The sequence below is a fragment of the Pelecanus crispus genome, chromosome Z, assembly GCF_030463565.1.
Source record: "Pelecanus crispus isolate bPelCri1 chromosome Z, bPelCri1.pri, whole genome shotgun sequence".
Taxonomy (NCBI): domain Eukaryota; kingdom Metazoa; phylum Chordata; class Aves; order Pelecaniformes; family Pelecanidae; genus Pelecanus; species Pelecanus crispus.
Window position 1 is genome coordinate 31,339,531 of NC_134676.1, and position 22,567 is coordinate 31,362,097.

Here is a 22,567-nt window from a genome sequence, read left to right on the forward strand (position 1 = left end):
TTTTGTTTCTATGGTAACTATGACAACATATATGCAAATTTTAACAAGACTCAAAACATTTTTTGCAAGCTATCAGGAAAGATTTAACTTCTTGATTACGTGTTCAGAAGTTTCCACTAGCTCTTAAATCTTCTTGAGATTTCAATCTCTGAGAATAAACATTAGCCCACACAACAGAATGAGTACAACAGACAAGTTGTTTTAGAAATTATTTAATTTACAAATGCATACACTGCTTCTTAGAACAACCATGATGCAAAATCTTACCAACTCTCGGTTGCATTGATGTAAATTGTCTTTTTAGCTTCATTTACACTAGGAAGTCAATTTCTCCAGTAATGCTTCTATTCCTTTCACACTTTTATTCAGCTTCAACTTTGGGACAAGCTTTTTCAGTCCTCTTTTGACTGTATTTGCCACTTCTTGATCAGTGCTCCGGAGAAGGCTACAAGAAACAGGAAAAAAAACCCAAGGATGTCAAAGGTAAGCACATAGGTCATAAGAAAAGAAGCTGTCCATGTAAGCAAACAGTAACTATTTAGGAATAATACAGTTCAGAGCAGATTCCATCATGGCCTATTAGAAAAAGATGTAAAACTTTGCAGAAAGCATGAAACACCAAATGAGAACACAACTAACACAGGATAAATCAGACTGGAAGGAACTGCAGAACCCTTCTTGAAGCAGATTCAAACACTGTGTCAGACCAGGCTGCTCAGGGCTTCACCCAGTCTGGGCTTGACACCCCTCAATGCAGGAGACAGCCCCATCTCCCTGGGCCCCAGGCCCACCGCTGGGCTGTCTTCATGGGGAAAATGCTGAGCCTCTTGTGTTTCAGCATGTGCTGCTGCCTCTCACCCTCCAGCCATGCACGCATTGCTGTGAAGAGCCCACTCTCCTCTATCCCCTCTGGTGCTGGGGTGCTGTTAAGTGCCCCCAGAGCCATCCCTTCTCCCAGATCAACCAGCCCCTGTCCCACAGCCTCTCCTCCCAGGCCAAGGGATCCAGCCCTTGACTATGTTGGTCACCCTCCACTGAACTCGCTCCAGTTGTTGATACCTTTCTTGTAATGGGGGTCCTAAAACTGGATGCAGTGAAGTACATCTAACACACATCAAGTACTTTCACTATTGTACTTCCATGCTTCGTTTAGCACAGGACTACAGAGCCTTACCAGTTCTGTTCTTTTTTAGATATTACTTCTGGAAAACAAACCAGCTTTCCTAGATAACTTTTCTTCCCCAGAAACAAGGAAATTAATTGTAAGCTGTAAAATACTATTAGAAAAGAAAAAGCTTCTGCACTCTCCAGATCAGCCTACGCAGTGATTGTCCTTCTCCCCTTCCTTTGGGTAATAGTGAAATGTTCTTGGATTGTAATACAAGATCAGTAGAGGTAATGGCACACCCGATTTGCTACTTCAAAATGGTAAGTGAACACTGCCTAAAAAACATCTTCTACAGCCAATGTGCGCAATCCAGAACAGAATTATAAGTTGCACTGGCATACAAATAAACTAAGATCAGAAACAAACTGTAGCACCCATGCACTGGTACCAATCAGGCTCCAGGACACTACAAGTCTTTACAATCCGTAGGATTCTTGCAAACAGCTCCCAAATTTGCAGCTACCTATAAGCTTGTTTCTTGCCTACTTTTTAAACAAGGATTAGACATGGCAAGCTGAACTGAGTAAGACAGAAAAGGAATTAATGTAGCTAAGGTGGGATTTAAATTTTGTCTCCTTAGGACTCCAAATCCTGTGCAGGATGGCAACACTATAGACAGTAAAGCATAGGATGGCCATCTGGCAACACCACTGTTTTCAGCTGCTTTATTCCTAGATTTATTTCTATGACTATGACTAACAACTTCTAGGAGCAACTTCTGTTACAATTTTAGCTATGACAGTACTATTTTATCAAGAGGCCTTCTATAAACTGAATCCAACACAGGTGAGGGTGATACTTTTTCAACTTTTCTGTGAGTCATGTACCCCTTATAACAGCAAGAAAGTCAACAGTACTGACAAAGGATGTGCTGAACACAGTGGTACTTAACATGGAGAGATTCACATGGTTTACCACCAGGGACAAAGAGCATACAAAGTAGCAAGCCACTCTGGACTGCATTTTATGTATTTCTAAAAATAGAATTTAATCTGCCAACAGCTATACATGTAAAGCTGCTTTCAAACTCTTGGTATCCACAGATATTTCAAGACACTGTATTTTTACTGTAGAACATCTATATGTCTGATAATACAGCCAAAAGACCAACATAGTGGGGTTTTTTTAAAATTATTTTTCTGAAAGTTCTTCTAAGATCTGGTAAGCAGGCACCTATATACTTTGTGGATACAAAACATAATTTTACAGGTTACAGAAATGACACATTGAAATCAACATCATTTGGTAGAGTATGTTTTTATCCATTTTCTACCTTGATGTAACACATCATCTACAAATTAAAAAATACTGAGGAGAGGTCAGGTGCAGAAACATAAATAGACCAGCATCCATGACATTCAAGTACTTACAACACTTATTTACACTAAGCTGGATTGTAATGTCTGCAAAGAGCCCTCTCATTGCCCTAGGACTCTTCATGCTTGTACTAGCTCAGAACCAAGCCCCAGATTTTTTATAAAATTCAAATTAGAAGCAAGTATGGGAATGAGAGGAAGGGGTCCAGAGGATACCAGGTAACTAAGCAATCAAGCACACACAATGAACTGCTCATAACTGGTGAATAAGCTTAAATGACTAGAAAGACAAAAATCTTCAAATGGACTGACTGGGTAATTCTGAGTTTCAGATCTGCACGTAAGTGACAGATGGCTTCCGAAAGCCAACAACAAAACAAAAATCAATCATAGCTTCAGGGAGAACTGGTAGCGTCTGAAAACTACCTCTGCCTGAGGGATCTGAGCTCCTTTATAACAAAAGAAGTATCCAGGTATTTTTTTTTAAATGAGAAGGTTTTTTAAAACAACAATTATTTTATGTAAAAAAATATTGCTGTTATTATCTCTACCAGACTAAATTAAATTTATCATTGCTGTATGATTTAGGTAAACTCTTGGCTTCAATGCATGCAGTTAAACAAAGATGAGATTAATTACTACATGTTAGCGAGGCAAGCAGGTGTCACATGAAATGGAACAAAAGCAGCTGGTTATGTTTGTGTGTTCTCAGCTGCCTAAACAAAAGGTTGTCATGCCTAAAGAGTCATCAAGAGAAGTTTAAACTATGAAGGATTCAGATTTAATTAGAATTTTTAAAAAACCCTAAACAAAAATCCAGCAAACAAGCAAATACTCCTCCCCCATACTTCTATCCCTCTTTCCTGTTAGGTGAGTTTCAGTATTGGTGAATAATGTTCAACTGACAACTTAGGAGATAAGCTCCCCTGTGTGGTAACAAAGCACACTTGTGGAAGCCCCACCCTGTAGTGCCATGAGTAATAGCAAAGAGGGAAAGACTGACATTCCTCACAGACTTTTCCATGAAATACACTGCCCCTGTGCTGTTTTTTGCTAATAAGCAATTACCAGTTTCCTGGTTTTTCTATCAGTCTTCAAAACCTATTAAGAGACTGTTGTCACAGTGACTGCTGAACAGTTATTAAAGTGTTATACATGGAAAAAATTCCACTAATTTACTTTGCAACTTCATTTGGACATCCAAGGTAGCTTAGTACACAAACCAGCAACACCCCACGCTAAATCAATCTCCTCAGCCCTGTGTTAGGGGGAAAAAAGCCCATGCACTAATAATACATCATCAGTGAACAAGCCTTTATAACAAATCTCTACTGAACATCTGTGTGCAGGATCAGATAACAAAGGCATTAGATGCATTTATTGAATTGTAAAGGCCTGTTATGAGAGGCAAAGAAAAAGTGTTGCCATTTTAGCAGCTCAACAATCTTAACAGACGGATCCATATGATTATTATGATGTTGCGCAAACTGGTTTTTGTACCTGGATTGCAACTACCCTTCTACTATCAATTCTTCTCGCTAGTGCTCCGAATGATGACTAAACAAAGCTAGAATTAAACTTAGATTAACTAACAGAAGTCCTATTAGTGAAAACAGCTTTTGATTCACCTTGCAAAAGAGCATCATCATCTAAGTAGCCTCACTCTGAAGTCATAAAGAGCAGAGATGGAAAGCAAACAGCAAGGAGTCTGAAGAAACATTAGGAGAGGAAGAAGTGGGGTAGAAGAAAGAGAGAAGAGGTTTTGATTTTTCAAAATCATGTTGTCCGTTTTAATTGTTTGCTGATTTTGGCTCAGTGCAAGTCTTTATGAGGAGCCAGCAGTGCAATGCTGACCCAGCAGTTCCAGAACAGACCACACACTTTGGGCTAAAGACAAAACCTTGGGTTTCTGTGACCTGACACTGACAGGTAGTTACAAAGTGAAAACAGCGATGATTAACACAGCTGACTGCATTTGATAAAACAAAATGTTAATGTTAGTCTGATTCCTGTGGGGTCTTTTTGATCTCACAAGTTGCACAGTTCACTGCTTCAAACTTGTGAGCCAGTTAGCTCATCATAAGCCTTTGTCTGGTCTATTCTTTTGTGTGGTCTATTCCAAACACTTTTCTACTTCAGTATGAGACATACTTAGACTCATAATTAAGGCATCAACACAAAGCAATTAGTTACAAACCGACAGACAAAAAATCTGGATTCTTCTGTGTTTCTGCCAGTCACAGGTATTTCAGAGTTAATTATTTTAACTTTGGATGGAGTGGTTTTTTGAGAATTTTGTGCTTGTAAAACAAGACATGGTAGGCATAATTTTAAAAATAAATTTTATTTTTTATCTTAAGAGTTTCCAACATTGAGCTACTTCCTAGTACTGCAAAAGCCTGAGATCAAGCAACAAACTATGGAAACTCTGGTTTGAATTTTTCCAGTACCCTGTTCCATCACAGACTTACCAGTGGCATGAAAGACAGTACAAAAATGGCATTTTGCTGGTAGAAATTGCAACTGATGTTCTCTTAGCTGTTCAAGAAATTAACACTGAAGCCTAATCAGAAATAGCCACGTGCCTTACATACCAACAAAGAATAATGGCACCTCGATTTACTTCTGCCCAGGTCTTCATATTCTCAATACCAACACGTTCCACCAACGTTCTTCCGAAGCAAACTGTAAAATGTGGAAAAGGGGTAGGGAGAAGAAAAAAATTAGACAGTATCTTTATACAAAGACGACTGTTAAAAGTTCTCTGCAGTTGTGATTCAATCAAATAATTTTTAGGCACCAAGTATTCACAGAGTTTTGCTCTCACAAAATAATTTATTCAATGCCATGAATACCTTTACAGATGCTTGACTACTTCCAAGTATTGCTTAAAATTAGTTAGACAATAGCAGCACTGCATTACAGTTTACTAGCATAAAGCAGACAAACTTGGTATTTCTTTTTTAAAAGGGTGTCAAAGGCTATTCATGTCTTAAAGAATGCATCCACTCCGAAGAAAGAACTTTGCAAGAACGACATCAACACAAGAGGTAATTATATGCAATATACTAAATACATATATACCTCTGCTGGAAAGTGCTACGTTTTGAAGCATCTGACTAAAACTGAAGAAACAGAATTTGCACAGATGAAGTTACTTAAAACTTCAGAGCTAATCCTTTATTGATGCATGAAAACCACTAGGAACCTTGTTTCTTTCAGCTGTACTGATGCTACAGGGCTCTATTTCTTCAGTAGCTTTGAAAGCTTAGGGTTGACTTGCAGATTCATTACACATATGCAAAAGAAAGAACCTAGCCTGACCTCCAGTCCTCAGCTGAATTTGAAGAACTGAACTTCAGGAAAACTTCTTACAACTTGTATGCTGAGCAAACTTACCAGTAAACAATGCCAAAAACCCCACCCAACTCCAACAAACTCCAACCTCGAAACACTAAGGCTATTTTTCAGTGTCACTTTAGATCAGAATTCCATCTGATGAACAGGTCAGTTTTTATTCAACTTGTTCCCTGCGTGCTAACAATTTGGTTGTTTTTTAATGCCAATTCCATAAACTCAGAGCAACAATTCTGAATGGTGCACTCTTTGGTGGAAAACAAAGAAACCAAAGGGAACGGCTTGTGTTCAAAATGGGAATTGCACAGTGTTAGCAGAAATAAATCCAGATAACTATCATCACCTCAGTTCGGCTAGTCTCTGAAAGACATTCATATAAAACTTCCCCTTTGGACACTTTTAATCATCTGGTTGAGAAGTAGCAAAACAGCCTCCTTTCACAAACATTTAGTAACACCCAACTAACTCTTATTTTTAAAGGAAACAGTGGATACCTGAATATAAGAAGAAAAGGAAAAAAAAGAGTTTAAGAAGGTCTGATAATTCTACAAAGAAAAAAGCCCCCTACACACAGAGAAGTTCCCTCCAGATTATACTATGCCACCCCCACCTGCTTTCATTTTTTGAGGTTTTTGTATGAGAAAAAGTAATCTCTATTAGGATATGGTGATTCACACAAGATTTTACAGTTATGTAATAAAATAAGTTTAAAAGCTAAATTAAGATGAGAACATCTGTGCCCAATCTCTGCCTTCTGGGATATAAAATAATAAAGATGTCCTATTTTTTGCATGAATTATTGTAATAACAGTCATAAAGCATTAACCCAGCAGCACTAATGAACACAGTAAAGATTACAGTTTGGCTCACAAGCACTAATGAAACAAGTCTTGCTGTCAGAAAGACTTCATTTTTTCTATTACTATCCTTTAAATCGCTCTGTAATTTAGCAAAGCTATCAAGACATTTAAAGAACAGAAATGAACTCTGTCCCAAATACACAGTAAACCCTTGAGAAAAAAAACCAGGCCAGTACTTGCTTTGCAGAAAAAGCAAATGTGTTCATATAACAGCTCACAACAGAAGCAGCAATAATCTTAGAGGACATGGTAAGTTTTCCATATATTAGTATATTCAAAGAAATAAATGCAGCAATCTTACTTTAGGTCAGGTAACTGATTACTCTGAAGTCATAATTTGATCAAATAAAGCTGAATTTCCAACATACCTTCTTTTCCACTCTCTCTCATTTTTTCATCTTGCTCTATTAACCATTTCAAAACTAGATGGCCTGCTGGATGCTCTGCAATGTGAAGCTTTAAGGGAAAAAACCAAAACAAACCAAAACCAAATTATTTAATGATGATGTTTCAAAACGCAGTTACATGTCTGTCCATAAATATTCCTGCTTGATTTACCCACTCTGCCATCAGACACCACATTGTACCCATCCATTTAGTCATCACCTATGCAAATATCAACAAGTTTGATGCAAGCATCTGAATACTTATTTAAACTGATCAGTTTATTTTTTCTATCACCTTCCCTGTAACATCTGACTTCCAGTAATATAATCCATATCAACCAATGTTTCATCCACCCCTCCAAGGACTCCATGCTTATTGAGCAGAATCTCTTGATGTAGCTGCCTCTGCAAGAACTTCCAGACTTTACACATTTTCACAGACTTGAAAATTCACTACAGAATGGTTCACTGAAAATCACAGAAAACATGAGTATTTCATGTAAAATTCTGTAAAATGCATATCTTAAAGAAGGGGAAAGATGGAGCAAATTCAGCACAACTACAAAAATTTGGAGGGCATCTATCTTAAATACAGTGTACAGAGCATTTTTCATTTCCTAGTCTAAAGACTGAGCTTAACTCAACAAAATAGGGGAGGGGCACACTTTGAAGAGAAGGTCATACTGTAAGACAAACAGCTATTGTCTAAGATCTTCCCTTGCATGGAAATATGCATACCTGAACGCTAAGAGACCCTATCATTCTCAGTGTAAACAGTCAAATGAACTATAAAAATTTACTAACTGCTTGATTGTATAGTGATAACATTAAAAGAGAGACTGTGTAACATGATTGTCAGCTACTTTCCCACAAAGCGTTTAAAGCAGTTCTGAAGATTCAAGATCATGAAGTACCTTGCTCTACAACTCAGATAAAATGCTGGTTCAAACCTTAATCACTCCAGATGCAATAATAATAAACTATGAAAGGAAAATGTCAGAAAACAGAGACCATTTCTAATGTATGAGTGCTATCAGGGCAGTACATTGACCTCTTACGTAAAAGAAAAAGTGAGCATACTTCATAGTACAAAATATGCAAACACTATGCACAATCTCAGCACCTTGTCTTCTCTTACATTACCTGCCCATCACGGCCACCTGGAACCAGCTCTTCCGCTGCTAAATTAGCAATTGCATCTAGTGCAGGCTGGATGTCACCATGAGCTGTTCTTAAGATGTCAGCAACCAAGACAAAGGTAGCTTTGTCTATCACTACTTCTTGGGTATGTTCTTGCAAATATTCTAGCAAAGGTGAGGAAATGGCTTCCAGGAGTTCACGGCGGCGGACTTCAGTATTCTTCTTACTGATGAAAGAGACAGCATGTTACTGTAGAAGACTTGCTCTGTACACACATCAAGCAACAAGAAATTTAGAACATATACACTATTTGAGACAGCTATAAATTATTGGAAGATCAAAATAAAGCATTATTCTTCCCTCTGTTTCACATTAAAATTAAACATACGTTGCACGCACATATTAAGAACACATGAAGTGTGCAAAGTTTTTTTGTTAACAACGATAATTTTACCTCTGTTTATTTTCTATTCATTCTGTTATCTCCACTACTGAGATATATTTCTAAACAGCTCACTAACCATCTAAAATTGCTCCTTGCAATTGCTGATAAGCATCAATGTCAATACCAGAGAGTAAATTCAATTTAACAATTTCCATTTTTATTGCTAGATTTTGAGATATACTTTGATGCAACTCAAAACACCAATAAACCATATTATAGGAGTTTAAACAAAGAAAATATCACAATTTTTCCCCTTTACAAAGGGAGTAAATACACTGCTGGTTACCAATACATGAACTTTAAACCAAAAATGCAAAAATAAGGACTACAGATTAACATATTTAATAATACTTATATATTATTTATATATATTTACATTACTTAGATACATTATGAAGAAAAGCTGGAATTAAATCGATCATGACAGAAAGCTGTGTGAACTCTTCTGGACTCTAGGGAAAACAACATAACCTTCGTATCTGTTACCTGTAGGCATTGCCATCTCCCTGTTGCAGAAGCGTGATGATTTCTGGAACAAAATGTGCAGGGTCTCTAGGACTCAGCAAGTATAACAAGACCTTCTTTCCATGTTTGTTGTTTATTATACTGGGCAAAGAAGCATTTATTTCCTGTAAAAGTAAACAAACAGCAAGAACACATTAATGAAATAATAGTGTTGAGCCATTAGCAATTACACAGTACCTTTCAAATGCAAAGCTTAGGAAAGGAAGACTATATACTATGAATAAGATTGATGTCTGCTTGTGAAATTAAATAAAAAAACCTCTAATCAGAACAAAAGTCTGGAGAAGTGAGAGAAATAAAAAAATATTAAGGTTTAATATGTGTTCATCAGATGCATCAATGACACCAATTAGAAAATACTACAAAAGCACAGGATTTGTTTTCATTGATACATGCAAGTACAAAGAACAGCACATATTCTGGTATGTCATACACTGTACAAATATAACCTCATTAAAAGTCATAACCTCAGCAGACCAGACATACAAAGGATCACCTACCACATCACCTAAGAGTAATCACTGATACCATGCTGACTTTCAAAGGAGCGTACATAAGTACCTAGGCAGCAACAAGAGCATGGGAAGGAAGTCCATCTTCAACCAATCACAGAATATTTACCAAGAAAAATTAAGTCTCAATAATAGAATAAAGCTGGGTTCTGCTGGCAGTATTATTTGCAGTTTACATGAGCATTAACAGAAAACACTGGGCATTCCCCAGAGGTTATCTTTAGCTAGGAGTAACTACTTTGTAAACTACAGAGCGGGCACCTCATACACTTGTGCACTAACACGGCTGAGGAAGAAACACATTAATATGCAGGGGAGCTTTCTTGCTCATAGAAGGATGCTGCTACATTCAGATGGAAGCACCTATATCAGGTCATCTGTTTGTACTCAAATTTTTGTCAGCTTCTCAACAAATGCCCTTTCATACAGCAACATGCATTTTATGCAAGTTCCAGGTACCACTGGAGAATCCTGAATATCATCAAGATACTCTTGATCATTACGATAATCTATTCCTGGCAACTTTTAACATGCGTATAAAATTTATGATTATCAAAGCAAACGAGGGCTGTACAGAACTCTGGGCACTTTCAGCACATTTTGCAGGCCACAGCCCTTAAAATCCCTTTTTTCCCCACCATGAAGATCCTTCCAGCAACAGCGAGAAAAAGATAAATAGAACAATTTAAACCAATGTCACCCTTCATTAATATGGAGCCCAGCTGGTTGTCTTTGATGGGAAGAGAAACAAGCGAAAGGTTGTTGGAAGCTGGCAGGAAATGGTAAGACAATGTTCTTATTTCAAAAACATTGCTTAAACCTAGGTGAAAATGAGTTTTGGTAAACTGAGATGAACATCGGTTTGATGCAGCACTGTAACTATGAATAAAAACCTATTACTGTAACCTTCACACTCCAAGCATGGGGGGAAAAAACCCATCTTTTCTGTCTTCTCAGCACGTACATTCGGATTCAGATGTATGTGAGGTTCATTTACCAAATAAATGGATGACAAAGGTGCTGAAATATTTCAAAACAGGTAAAGAAAATACTTCGTTTAGTACAAATAAACACAAAAATCATCTGCACTTCAAAATCAACCTGTAACACAGCCATTTTGCATAAAAGATAACAGACACAATTTCTTTTAAATCCTCCAGCAGTGTATTTTCCCCACTGATTCCATGATTCTGATGAATTTGGTCACTTTCAGTGCCAGAACTGTGAGAAAGTACCAGGAGAAACTCTAAATGACACAGGCATGCTGTCTCTTGTCAGTACGACTCCCTAGCACTGCCTGCTTGCAGTCCTAATGAAAGAGAGGGATTTCCCGCTAAAATCTGCCTGAATCCTGACATGTGCCAAGCTCACAATGTACAGTTCCAATCACATATGAAGATTTAAAGCACCATACATATTCTCTGGTCCTGGATTAAGACTCTGTGGAGCTGACAGATGATGATAAGGACAGACTTTCCTCAAAGGATTTGAAAAGCTGAAAACCTTCCCTTACCTACAAATTCCCAGCCATTCTGCCACTCCACATATGTGATCAGTTTTATAATGAGAGAGAGAGGGGGGGGGGGGGGGGGGGGAGAGAGAGAGAGAGATTTGCCCAAACACTGCTCCCCCCCCATCTTTATTATTTTCCTTATATTTTAGTATGGACAGAAAGATAATTGGCATAAGGTGTTTTAGAAGTCTAACTGCTCTTTAAGATAATTTTAAGGATTGGATTCTTTTATAGTGTATGCTTCAATGTTGATTTCTAGATGCTTCCACCTCATCCTCTGCTACTAGTTTTCATTCACCATCTGAAGAGCTGGTTTTGACCTTATCTGATATTTCTTTCCTTTTCCCTGACATCCTTTCCCCGTTCCTGACCTCATATAAACCCAGACTGGCCAATCCTGTACGTGTGAAGGCCACTCCTCCTTATTCTCCTCCTCCTTATTCTCTTTTACTCTTCTGTCCAGACTGATGCAGTAAGGTGACCAAACAGTAAACACTCCATTATCTTTGATCTCAGACAGTGGAAAAACACAAGTGATTCAGGAATTAAACGATACCTTGGAAGCTCAGCTAAAGCCAAACACAGTATCTGAACTAGTAAACCCTCCAGAAAGCAGAGTGCTTGTAACATAGCACAGGAACACCTCAATGGTCTCGTACCAAGACAGCTCTGATCTGTCAGGGCTTATTTGCTTGGATCTTGCCCAGAAGTTGTTACATTGCAGACTGGACTCTGGAAGCAAAACCCAGCTGTGATTACTGCTAATATACCCGAGACACAAAAGCCATCTCCACACTGGGATGCTTTCATCTCTCCACACCCATCAGAGAGGCACAGGCTTAGGGCCAAAACTCCACGCTAGGGTACAAAAATCCAATTCCCCCCTATACAAATTTGCTTAATGGAAGAACTGCTCATACATTTTAAAGCAAGCCTCATCATAACCACTTTCTCCTCATATTCCTCCTCCACATGCAGAGTATTTGCCTCATCTTTACCTCCCTGCCACTGCCTCTCAACCCGTCAGTCCTAAAAGCTATGGCATGAGTACTACTACAAGCACATTACAACCTATACATCAATGTTAATTATCCTGCTTGCATAAAAATTACTTGTGCACTATAAAGCCTCTTTTATCAGTGTGAAAACATGACTTCATGGTAATTTACAAAGTAAAACATCTTAGAAGGTCTAAAATTTGCATGTAAACATAATCTTAAGTATTAACACTTTATGAAACACTATTAAATAATTTTTGAAAAGGACAGTGGGGAAATGGGGCATTCCAAAAGGAAGCAGATGCAGATTAGATCATACTATGCTTACTGTTCATTCTGCAATTCCACGTAGGTGAAGCAAAACAGCTAGAGTACTCCTATGTTTCAGACATCTATCTCTATCCATTTTGCAAGCAAGACAAAAATATTACATGGATTTTATCCAGAACGTTAGTTATCATTTAATTATCAACGTATTAAGTAAAAATGTCAAGTTCTAAAAATGAATGTGAGTTAATGGTTTCAGCATCCAACCAAAAGTCCCCAAGTACTTTTTCTTCTTTGAAGTCATGGTATACTATATTCAGGCCTGTTGCCATGTTCCTGAAAGTTTACTACAGTTTATCTTGAAGTATCACTTTCCGAGATGCTACTTCTGCAAAAGAAAAGAGCTAAATGTGCTAAAAAACCTTTTTTACAACAATAAATCTGCACAATAAGGACATTCTGGGCATGGATATTCTTGACATTTTACGTTTGCCTGTTAAATGGATAAGGTGACATCCTCATTCTAAAGTTTTCCACCAGTTTAATCTCTTGAAATACTAGCAAAGCTCAAACTTCTATGACAAAGACATTGACTTAAAGAGATTCCACTCATCCATTAGCCAGAATGAACAAGTACAAAAAGGGTAATTTTCAGCAAGCACTGAATCCAGCTTAAAAACTAATTCAAATAACTAAAGAGAACATATGAAAGTGCTGAGGTCTTCTATAAAAAGAAAACAAAACAAAACATGATACACAAATATAATGAAACAGAAAAGGTGGAAAGGAATTAAATGGTTTGAAAAAAGCAGACAGATTCCCACTCTCATCCTCCTATACACTGACAAACACACTGACACTATTTAGTATACTATTTTAGGAAATATTCAATTACTTACAGATATAATTAACTGTTTCACAAGTTTAGTGTCATCAATGCAATCAAATGCTGCCAGCAAGACCAGATGAGAAAATTCACCCTGCAAAGATGAGACATCAGAAACTACTTGCAGTCAGGTTCTATTAATATACTGACTTAGAATCAACATTTCTGAGAGTCTGTCTCAAACATGACACAACATGAACCACAAGCAAATTCTGTCTACTGTCATAGAATGAGAGAAGCCCAACATTTAGGCACTCTCTGAAAGCAAGCCTTGTTAAGAGAAGCATATTGTTAAAACAAAGGTAGATTAAGTTAATCTGCCATTATAAATTGATACACTGCTTTACCACATCCAAGCTATTAACCTAATCCTACTGTTTAATCATCAGTTGAAATCATAGGATTTGCCTTGCAGGAACATTACACACAGATTTTATTTCTATGGTGGATGTGCTTACAACTGGGGTAGATCACATACTATATTTTTGGAGATCATGTCTCTGCAATGAGCCATACAGTCTCTACTGCATTAGTGGAGAGCAAGTCTCCAGCATACTCAAAAGGGCACATCCCAATTCACTTGTATGTCAGTGAGACTCTACGTCAAAGTGAAGCCAGACCTTCAGTGCTCCAGTGTTGTTTTAGCTATTATTTACCCACTGTCTCATATTTCTATATAATATATATGTTATAAAATACAACAACTCATTTATACAATCCATTGTGGTGCAGGAAGAAAATAATTTTTGGTACCGTTAATAAATATATAAAAATTACCACTGGTTATCTTTACCTCATCCTTTTAAAATTTCTATTTCTGTGTATGTTTTATAATGTATACTAGTACAGTAGTACGTGTACATAATTTACACATAAATATACATATATTGGTGATGCATGCTCAGGGTTGTGTGATCAAGAAAGTTTGGAGACCACTGATTGAGAGCATGTCAGCTTTTAGTAAACAGAACAATACAGCAACCAGGAAGGGAAAAAGTTTTAAAAGCTTTTCTTCACAGTTGCAGTTTTGCCCGGCACTATGAAATCTGGTTGTAGCTGTTATTCCATTGATGCTGCAGCCTCCAAACGTACATGTTACTCAGAAAAAAATTAAATACAGACTTCTTCCATTGTATGTTACTTCAGCATTAATTCATTTTGAAGCTTCCCGTCTTAAAAACTTATTGAACATCTTGTAAGAAATATGCACATTCAAATGGCCTTTCCAATGACATCCCCAACACATCTTAATTTTTGTTCCACTTCTGTATACATGTTATTTTATTCCCAGCCAAGGAGAATTAACCAACAAGCCATCTGAAGATGCAATATAAAGTTGGGCTCAAAGAAAGAAAAAAAAAATTAGGACTTATTAACTCAGCTACTTTAAAAAAGGATACTACTACATGTAGGGCCCACAATGAAGCTTCTCAGTATGTCTCTAAATAGTCCGTAAAGTTCAATATATTTCATATTATCTAGTACATCACCACTATTTTAAACCTACTTTTATTAAGATCTCATAGTTGTTTCCAGTACCAAAGCACATTCCAATTAGTCTCTATCAGATCACTTGTGTTTCAGACTATGAAATAAATGGTAACGAATACTCACTGTTGCTATTTTTTCAATATATGTCTTCATAGTTTTCACAATGACTTTTCTGTCCTATCCAAAAGGAAACAAGAAACTTGAATGAGCCTATAATGCCAGTGATTCTGAATAAGTAAATTGTTATTTACACCTTCAAAAAGATAGCCTTCAATCTGCTTACGAAAGCAAAGGCTATTTACCAAAGTCTCACATTTGTACTATTAGTCAATACCTAGAAACAGTGTAAAGAGTTAAACCTGAACTGTGAAAGACTCAGTCCCAGGGAGGTTCTGTGATATGTTTACAAGCCCAGCCCAGCAATGGTAGATGCCAAAAAGGGCAACTTGGGGTGGGGGGGTGGGGCAAACAAAAAAACCGAACAAACCAACCCACAAAAACCCCAAACCACCACATATATTCACCTGTATCTTGTTCACTACTTACAGAAGAATGCACTTCAACTTGTTACTTGGAAAGAAACTTATTCAACAAGACCTGAAACTTTAAAGTAGCAAGGACTCTAGCCTGCTGCAAAACCCCTTTACTAGCAAGATTTTTTTGCCAGTTTCCTCAGTGCTTGTATTTTTGCCTCTTGCAATCACGGCCCAGTCTTCTTTAGACCCATTACCACGCCTAGATCCTAGCAACTTCATATTTTTTTCAGCACTCTTTAAGAAGCTGACTATTTTCATAAGTCATCTTTTTTTTTAAAATACAAAAAAACATAGGAGGCATTACAGTATTTCTAAGAGACGATGGCATACGTTACACCTAAAGTATTTCAGGATACTGTATCAGCAGAAGAAACTAAAACACAGTACCTATAACATCTTCTAAGTCTTGGCATTCCAAAGCCAAACATCAATCTACATTATGACTTCTTTACTGTCCTCTCCCTACTGCCTTTTTCCCCTGCATTAAGAAATCTATGGGATGAATGAATGGCCAATAATAAAATGGAAAAGCTCTATGTGTCATCTGCAAGAACTCTGCTAAAATAAATGGAGATGCTTCCACTATAAAGGTTCTAATGAAAGCATCTGATTCATGAAAAACTACTGCTTATATTTGCCAACAGGTAAAGGGCCACCTTTTAACCTCGCTCTCAAATACTTAACTGCATCAAAATGCACACTGGCAGAACGACCCATGTAAGCAATCATACTCACACTCTCAGGCTATTATTAAAGAGGAGTGGGCAGACAGAAACCAAACAATACCTTGGGAGTACCATGCCATAAGCAGTGCATTGCTACTCGGGCTCCATCATGAGTGTGTGCCAGGTAGATGACAGCCTCTCTGATCGCTTCTATCATTTCCTGAGGAAGAAAATGTGATAAAGCAAATAGGTGAAAGAAAAGGCCTGAGAAATATCAAGGCAGGTGGGTGAGGGCATGAAAGCATTTTTTGTCTGCCTGCAATGTTGAAGAGAGCATCACTGGCTCTACAGAACCACTCCCATTGCCTTGACCTATGAAAAAAAGGCCTCAAAAGGAGTCCAAAAGACTGTGAATGACATAAGCTTTCTCCCTCCAAAACTACACTGTTCATCATATTCATCCTATGAAATCAGAACTGTATTGAAGCTTGTCAGTTGTCCTACTACAGACAATTCAAGGAAGGGTGCTCAGAACTTAGACTAAAATTAGAGGAGAAAAAGATAACCATTCATTTAGGAAGAAAATCTTTGAAGGTGATGCAATTTATTTACACATACAGGGTATTAGCCAGAAAGCAAGAAGAACTAAAAGGTCACTTAAGCACCAGGTGATGTTATAAATCAGTTATAAAACAGGTGATGTTATAAATGAAGAATTAGTCTTCATATCAAAGTAATGAGGTTCTGAAGCCATCAACCAAAAAAGAAAAACCAAACCAAAGAAAAAAAACCCCCTCCTCCTGGGTTACTGGATACTACTTCTGTTATTATCTGATAGATTTCTTTGACATGAAGCTCCCACCTATCTCCCTTTCTATGCCTAGCTTCTTCTCACTCCCTAGTGAAAGGTTTCAAGCATTTTACCATTTAATTACAAACTGCTCAGTCACAACATGATTGGTGTCACTAGCTACATGCACAAGCAGGAACAGATCTACAAAAGGGGTTTCCAAACCCCAAGGAGAATATCCATACGTTACCCTGTCTGCACAGAAAGCCAAGCAAGAAGGAGATACGCCTTTACTCCCCTGATTCACACAAGACTCTGAATCCAGAAGCATTTTCTGACAAAGCATCACATGAAACCAGGCACAGGAACCTTTAATTAGGTAAGATTTGGACTCAGAATAGGCCACAAATAGTCCACCTCACTACCCTTAGCCTTGGGTTTGCTAATAGTATCAAAGAAGAGTTCAGGAGTCCAGTCCAGCAGAAGTAGGTAAGAGACAGCAAGTCTGGAAGGCTCCACCCAGCCTGGAGTGAGACAGTGCCAGCTGCAGAACCAGGGCAAGGCTGATGGACACAGATTGAAGAACAGGTGAAGTCAAGCAGGATACCAGCTTATACAATGTTGCATTGGATGGATTTAGGCCTAATTTTTGCAAGAATGGCTGGGGGAACCTTAAAACTGGAATTTAATACAGACATAGTGATAAAAGCCATATGCTTGGCTCAGGCTGAGGCAGAAGATGAAGTTTTGGCTGCTACCAGAAGTGTATTTTGTTCAAGAGTTTCTTGGACAAAGGATAGAAGTGGTTAAGAAACTACATGCTGGAAAGCTAAACTACTGGAAGCAATGTCCCTGGCTTTAATTCTCCAGCTACTGAGAAGGACCATTTAGCATGGAGAGAGAAAACATCAAAATCATTCCATCAGATTTTTTTTTTAATTCAAGTATCACAAACACTATTGCTTAAGTGTGAAAGTTCACTGTGACTGTAAATCTCCATACAACAGTACTCCTCGATCATCTACTTGAAATCGCCAGACGTTTGAAACTCTATAAATGCAAGATGTGGGTTTTCTGTCTAGTTACCTTACAATACTTTCACAAGAAGATTAAAAACAATCCACTGAAAAGCAAAAGACGACAAAACCAAAACATACTTACAGATCTTTGTTTCGGAAGAGCATAAGTGAAAAAGTCCAAAAATACTTTATGTACCAGTGAGTGCTTTATCACAGCTTCTCTGTATTTGGGAAGAAGAAAATAAGCAAAAAGCCACAAGTAATGGTTTTAACATAAGGTAGCAATACTTCATTTGTATTTAAGAAAGAAAAAGGTAGGCAGTGTGGTGTGCAGAAAACACATAGTCATTCTGGATTAGATGCTTAGCATTTACAGGATGCAGAAAATTCTAAAACATAATAAAATATTTTCTCCTAAAGACTACTGGAGAAGCTTATCCAATAATGCATTATGGAAGCACACCACACTGTGGGATTTCTACTGACTGTCTGACTGGGGCAGGGGACACTTTAGTTTATAGGAGTGGAGTTCAAAATTAAGATATTCATTATGACACTTTGGACAAAAACCATAGTTACTTACTATACAACACAGCAATGTTACAGCTTAAAAGTATCAGTATCACTGTCACATGAGCTTAAAAGAGTATCAATATCACTGTTTTGTACATCAGAAACAAACCGGTTCATGCTAGATTGTCACACCTTAAATCAATTTTCGTCCTTACTTTTGTGCCATTGGTGTAAGAATCTGTTTCATTTCATCCAAGATGGCCTCTCTCTTTTCAGGCTGAGCTTCTAACACTTTATCCAGAGTTGGGACAACTGGTGTCTGAAATGAACATACAATCAGAGATTTAATAATTCCCAGTAAGCATCAGAGTGCACAGACAATTATAATCTTTAGTCTCTTTTCAATCAAAATTTATGAACAATATCACAGACAAAATGAACTTTCTGCAAAACTAACAGTTTTTACAATTTTAAAAATAAAAAGTTTATCTACTTTGAGTATGTCAGAAGCTGTATATTTTAAGTTTCTACAAACTGAATACTCATCATTAGCAAACAAAAGCTACTTCTATGGTCTGAACTGGTTTTTGCCTTTTGTTTTTCAACTCTTCATGAGACTGTCAGATACGAGGTAAAATACACGAGACTGGCATTGTGTTAAGGGACTCCTGAGCTAAGCAGAAATCCTGCATGACAGCATGCATGCATCAGGGGGCAACACAGCAACAAGTCGATGAACTAAAAAGTTAACCAAGGAGGAAATTCCAGTTCAAAAATAACAGAAAGGAAGAATATATACCATATACCTCAAATATAGAAGTACTTCCTGGTATCTCTTCTAAACAATTACACTGGTAACTCTTGTAAAAGAATCTGTTGTTAGCAGAACAGTCTGACTAGATAGAAAATTAGAAGAAATCAATTTCTAATCATCCCTGCTGGGGGTGGGGTAGGGTGTGTGGCAGGGGGGAGCGTTGGAGGCAGGAGGGGTAAAAATGAACCACACATTTCAAAACTCCAAGAAATTCCAGGTCTTGTTAAGGATTACATCACAGTTTCTAGCTGAATACTTGAAGCATTCATGCCAAGAATGCTGGAATGATGGAAGCTAACAGTGCACGTGATTTCAGAGGCTGTTCTACTCCCAGTACAGATTACAGCCCACAAACACAGCTAACACGCCTTTCTATTAGTGTTGCAAAATGCCTTACTAAAACTTAAAATAACCTGTAAAGAAAAAATAGCAATACAGTTCAGAAATGAACTGTTAATTTCCCAGACAATTTTAACAGAAAACTTGGGTAAAAGCATGCTGTTTTGTACACCGGGATGCAAAAGTCACTCTAGTGTAGTTAATAATGGCATAAAACTGTTTTGTACTTTGGACCAAATAAAACTATTTGTGCCTCTAACAGAAACTGACTTTCCAAGTCAGCAAGAAAGAAGGAAAAACAGAAGTCAGAAGAAAGGAGATTGTACTTTTTAAAAAGGTTCCCACTGCCTGGTTAGGTTCTACATCTAAATGGTTTCAAGAGTTTGGATTGAAGTCCTATAGTATCCATGGGAAAAGAAAACAAAGCCAAAAATTAAGCCTAAATGGCATACTGTATATAGATACAGGCACATTCCGCCCACACTCAGTTCTCACGAGACATAAGGCAGTTCTGACACAAAAGCCATCTACAGCATTAATGGGGAATTAAGTGTAAATCTTATCTCAGCAAGCATGACCACTTCAGGCTAGACACTATGACACTAAAATAACTGCAACTATATGCTATTAGACTGTCTTTGATGAGCAGAGCAAGCTCATACATGAACACAATATATTTTACATAGTACAAACTGAAAAAACACAACAACTTAATCTAGAATAGAAATGTGCAAGTAATAATAACATTTAAACATGCTAAACTAGACTACATTTGGACAGCTGACAGAAAGAAATTTAACCAAAAGAAATAGCAGGTAAATAGGTAAGGTATTACTAACATAGTACCTTAGATGTTAAAACACCTTAGACTAGAAAGTATTGAAAGGTCACCTTGTAAACCTGGAAAGTGTTCCCATATAGTTCTTCTGTCAGCATATTCCTCTGCTCCAGAATGGCTTTGTCATTATATGCGTATTCCACTACAGCAGATGCTTCGGCATGACGGAGCATTTTTTTCACATGGCCTTTAAAACTTTTTATTATTTCTGCAACTTGTGGTTTTGTCCTGTTTCACAGGGAAAGATAGATAGCAAGAATTAAAACTTTAGGGATAAGCTGACCTATCAATAGTTTTATTTTTGGAAGCACATTTAGGTGATAACCTTTAGCATAGAAACCAAGAAATATATGAGTCTGGATCAGCCTTATGGCATTTATGAAAATATGGCAAGAAAACCAGGAATCTGGGTAAATCATAACACATTTTGAGGGAGAGAAACCAGTGCATAAATTCGACAGAATGAAGGATGCCTTCCTGAAACACTAAGCAGAGAAAATTTTTTAAAGCAAATTTTTTTGTATTACGCAGAGATCAGCTTTGAGCATGTATTTGACCTTTTTTTGATGTATGTTTTCCTTGATGTGTACAGCTTTAGCTTTACTTTTTGCAATAGGAAAACTGCTGTTAGCAATATCAGACGCTCTCCTGTCTTGTCACTATTATAAAGATGTTTTCAGAGACATATTTTTTATTCATGATCGATGCACTATAGATTAAGAGCAGCATTCACACTGGAAATGAAACAATGCAACACAGCAAAGGAAATTTACTTCATACTCACCCATACATAAGAAACTTCTTCACAATATTTCTGGAATATTTTGACTTGCTCAACTCTACTAGGCTATCTAGAAGAAGGGAAAAATATTCAGCTGGTTTGACTACATTAACTCTACAAAACAAGATGCCATTATTTAAGTAAGTTTTAAGACCTCACTAGGAACGATGCATCATTTCAGCAGAAATTTAAAAATATTCACGAGAAAATAATATGGCTCATTTTAATACATCCTGAAAACAATACAGAAGCATATAGGTAAAATGTAAATGGGAAGAAATTACCTTTCAATTCTTCAAATGTCTCTTGCCTTTGCTTCTCATTGCCATACTGAATAAAGCACTGGATCACTCGAGTTGAATCATGTGCAAATGCCAGCTACAGGACAGAGATTTCATTATCCTAAGGCCATTCAAACGGCATCATGCACCAAATTTATTTTAATGCACTTGCTCTCTGATATAGTTTTATGCTACATGTAGCATGCAATGCCAGTTATAAAAGTAGTTACCCGTTTAAGTTTCAAGGTTTTTTACTGCTTTATAAGTACTCTGTCGAACAAAATATAGACAATACTTGCTGACAATTAAGGACATGCATCAAGGTTTTAATACTGGAAGAGAAGCATGAAATGGTATCTTGTTTTCTCTGTTCTTTGTAATTTCAGAGTGAGTGTGATGATACAGTTCCACTTAGGCATGGAATACCAAGAATCACTTTAAAATCCAACAGGTATTTCACTGCATATTTACACATTTCAAGAGTTAACCGGAAAGACTGCAGTAGTGTAGTATCAGGACATTAACTTCTCTAAAAGAAAGTTGCAAAGCAACAATAGTAATTAATCAAAACTCTGACTGGATGGTTTTGAACTTCAGTTAACAACGAATTTCACTGGACTAAAGCTGCTTAGCAAAATAGACAACCTTATAATAGCCAGCTAATAGACAAACCATCCCAGGACTACTGTCCTGAAATCCAAGTGCCAAATGCAGCTTTTCAACTCTTTTTTTGTTCTTTTTTACTCAGTTTAAAAAAACTAGCTTTTGGATGAACAGGTTAGTACTACGTTATTAAAAGTTCATTTGTATTTCACCATTCTTTAAAGAAGCTTTTGTGAATTTGTGCACTATGGCATTCATTTTTCTTACACTTTTAATTTTTCCTTGAAGAAGCTTCTGTAGTTCATTCATTAGCTTTTCTCGCTTTTCCTTATCACATTTCTTCCTACAAGGAAAAAGAAGTAAAACAATCTTAACTGAGGTAGCAGCTTTTTTGTAGTATGATTCACTTATATCTATAAACTAAGAAGCAAGACAGTGCAAAATAGAATTAAGTTAGCTCCTGCTAATCCAAATTTACATTGTCATTCATTAAACCTGTAGATAGATGTAATTAAACAGTTTCA

At 37.2% G+C, this 22,567-nt stretch overlaps 1 protein-coding gene across 2 annotated transcripts in view; it reads right to left on the reverse strand.

The window, feature by feature from the left end:
• Positions 1 to 293: 293 nt before the first annotated feature.
• Positions 294 to 22,567, reverse strand: part of PUM3 (pumilio RNA binding family member 3) — a 28,515-nt gene continuing 6,241 nt past the window's right edge. For both annotated transcript variants that reach the window (XM_075726453.1, XM_075726454.1), the window contains 14 exons: positions 22,311 to 22,386; positions 21,444 to 21,537; positions 21,163 to 21,229; positions 20,432 to 20,606; positions 18,603 to 18,706; positions 18,017 to 18,095; positions 16,187 to 16,285; positions 14,988 to 15,041; positions 13,387 to 13,467; positions 9,159 to 9,301; positions 8,231 to 8,453; positions 7,070 to 7,157; positions 5,079 to 5,169; positions 294 to 445 (listed from right to left, as the gene is read on the reverse strand). In XM_075726453.1, the coding sequence (XP_075582568.1) occupies positions 316 to 445; positions 5,079 to 5,169; positions 7,070 to 7,157; positions 8,231 to 8,453; positions 9,159 to 9,301; positions 13,387 to 13,467; positions 14,988 to 15,041; positions 16,187 to 16,285; positions 18,017 to 18,095; positions 18,603 to 18,706; positions 20,432 to 20,606; positions 21,163 to 21,229; positions 21,444 to 21,537; positions 22,311 to 22,386 (1,504 nt within the window). In that variant the 3' untranslated portion in view covers positions 294 to 315. The remainder of the gene's footprint in view (positions 446 to 5,078; positions 5,170 to 7,069; positions 7,158 to 8,230; positions 8,454 to 9,158; positions 9,302 to 13,386; positions 13,468 to 14,987; positions 15,042 to 16,186; positions 16,286 to 18,016; positions 18,096 to 18,602; positions 18,707 to 20,431; positions 20,607 to 21,162; positions 21,230 to 21,443; positions 21,538 to 22,310; positions 22,387 to 22,567) is intronic.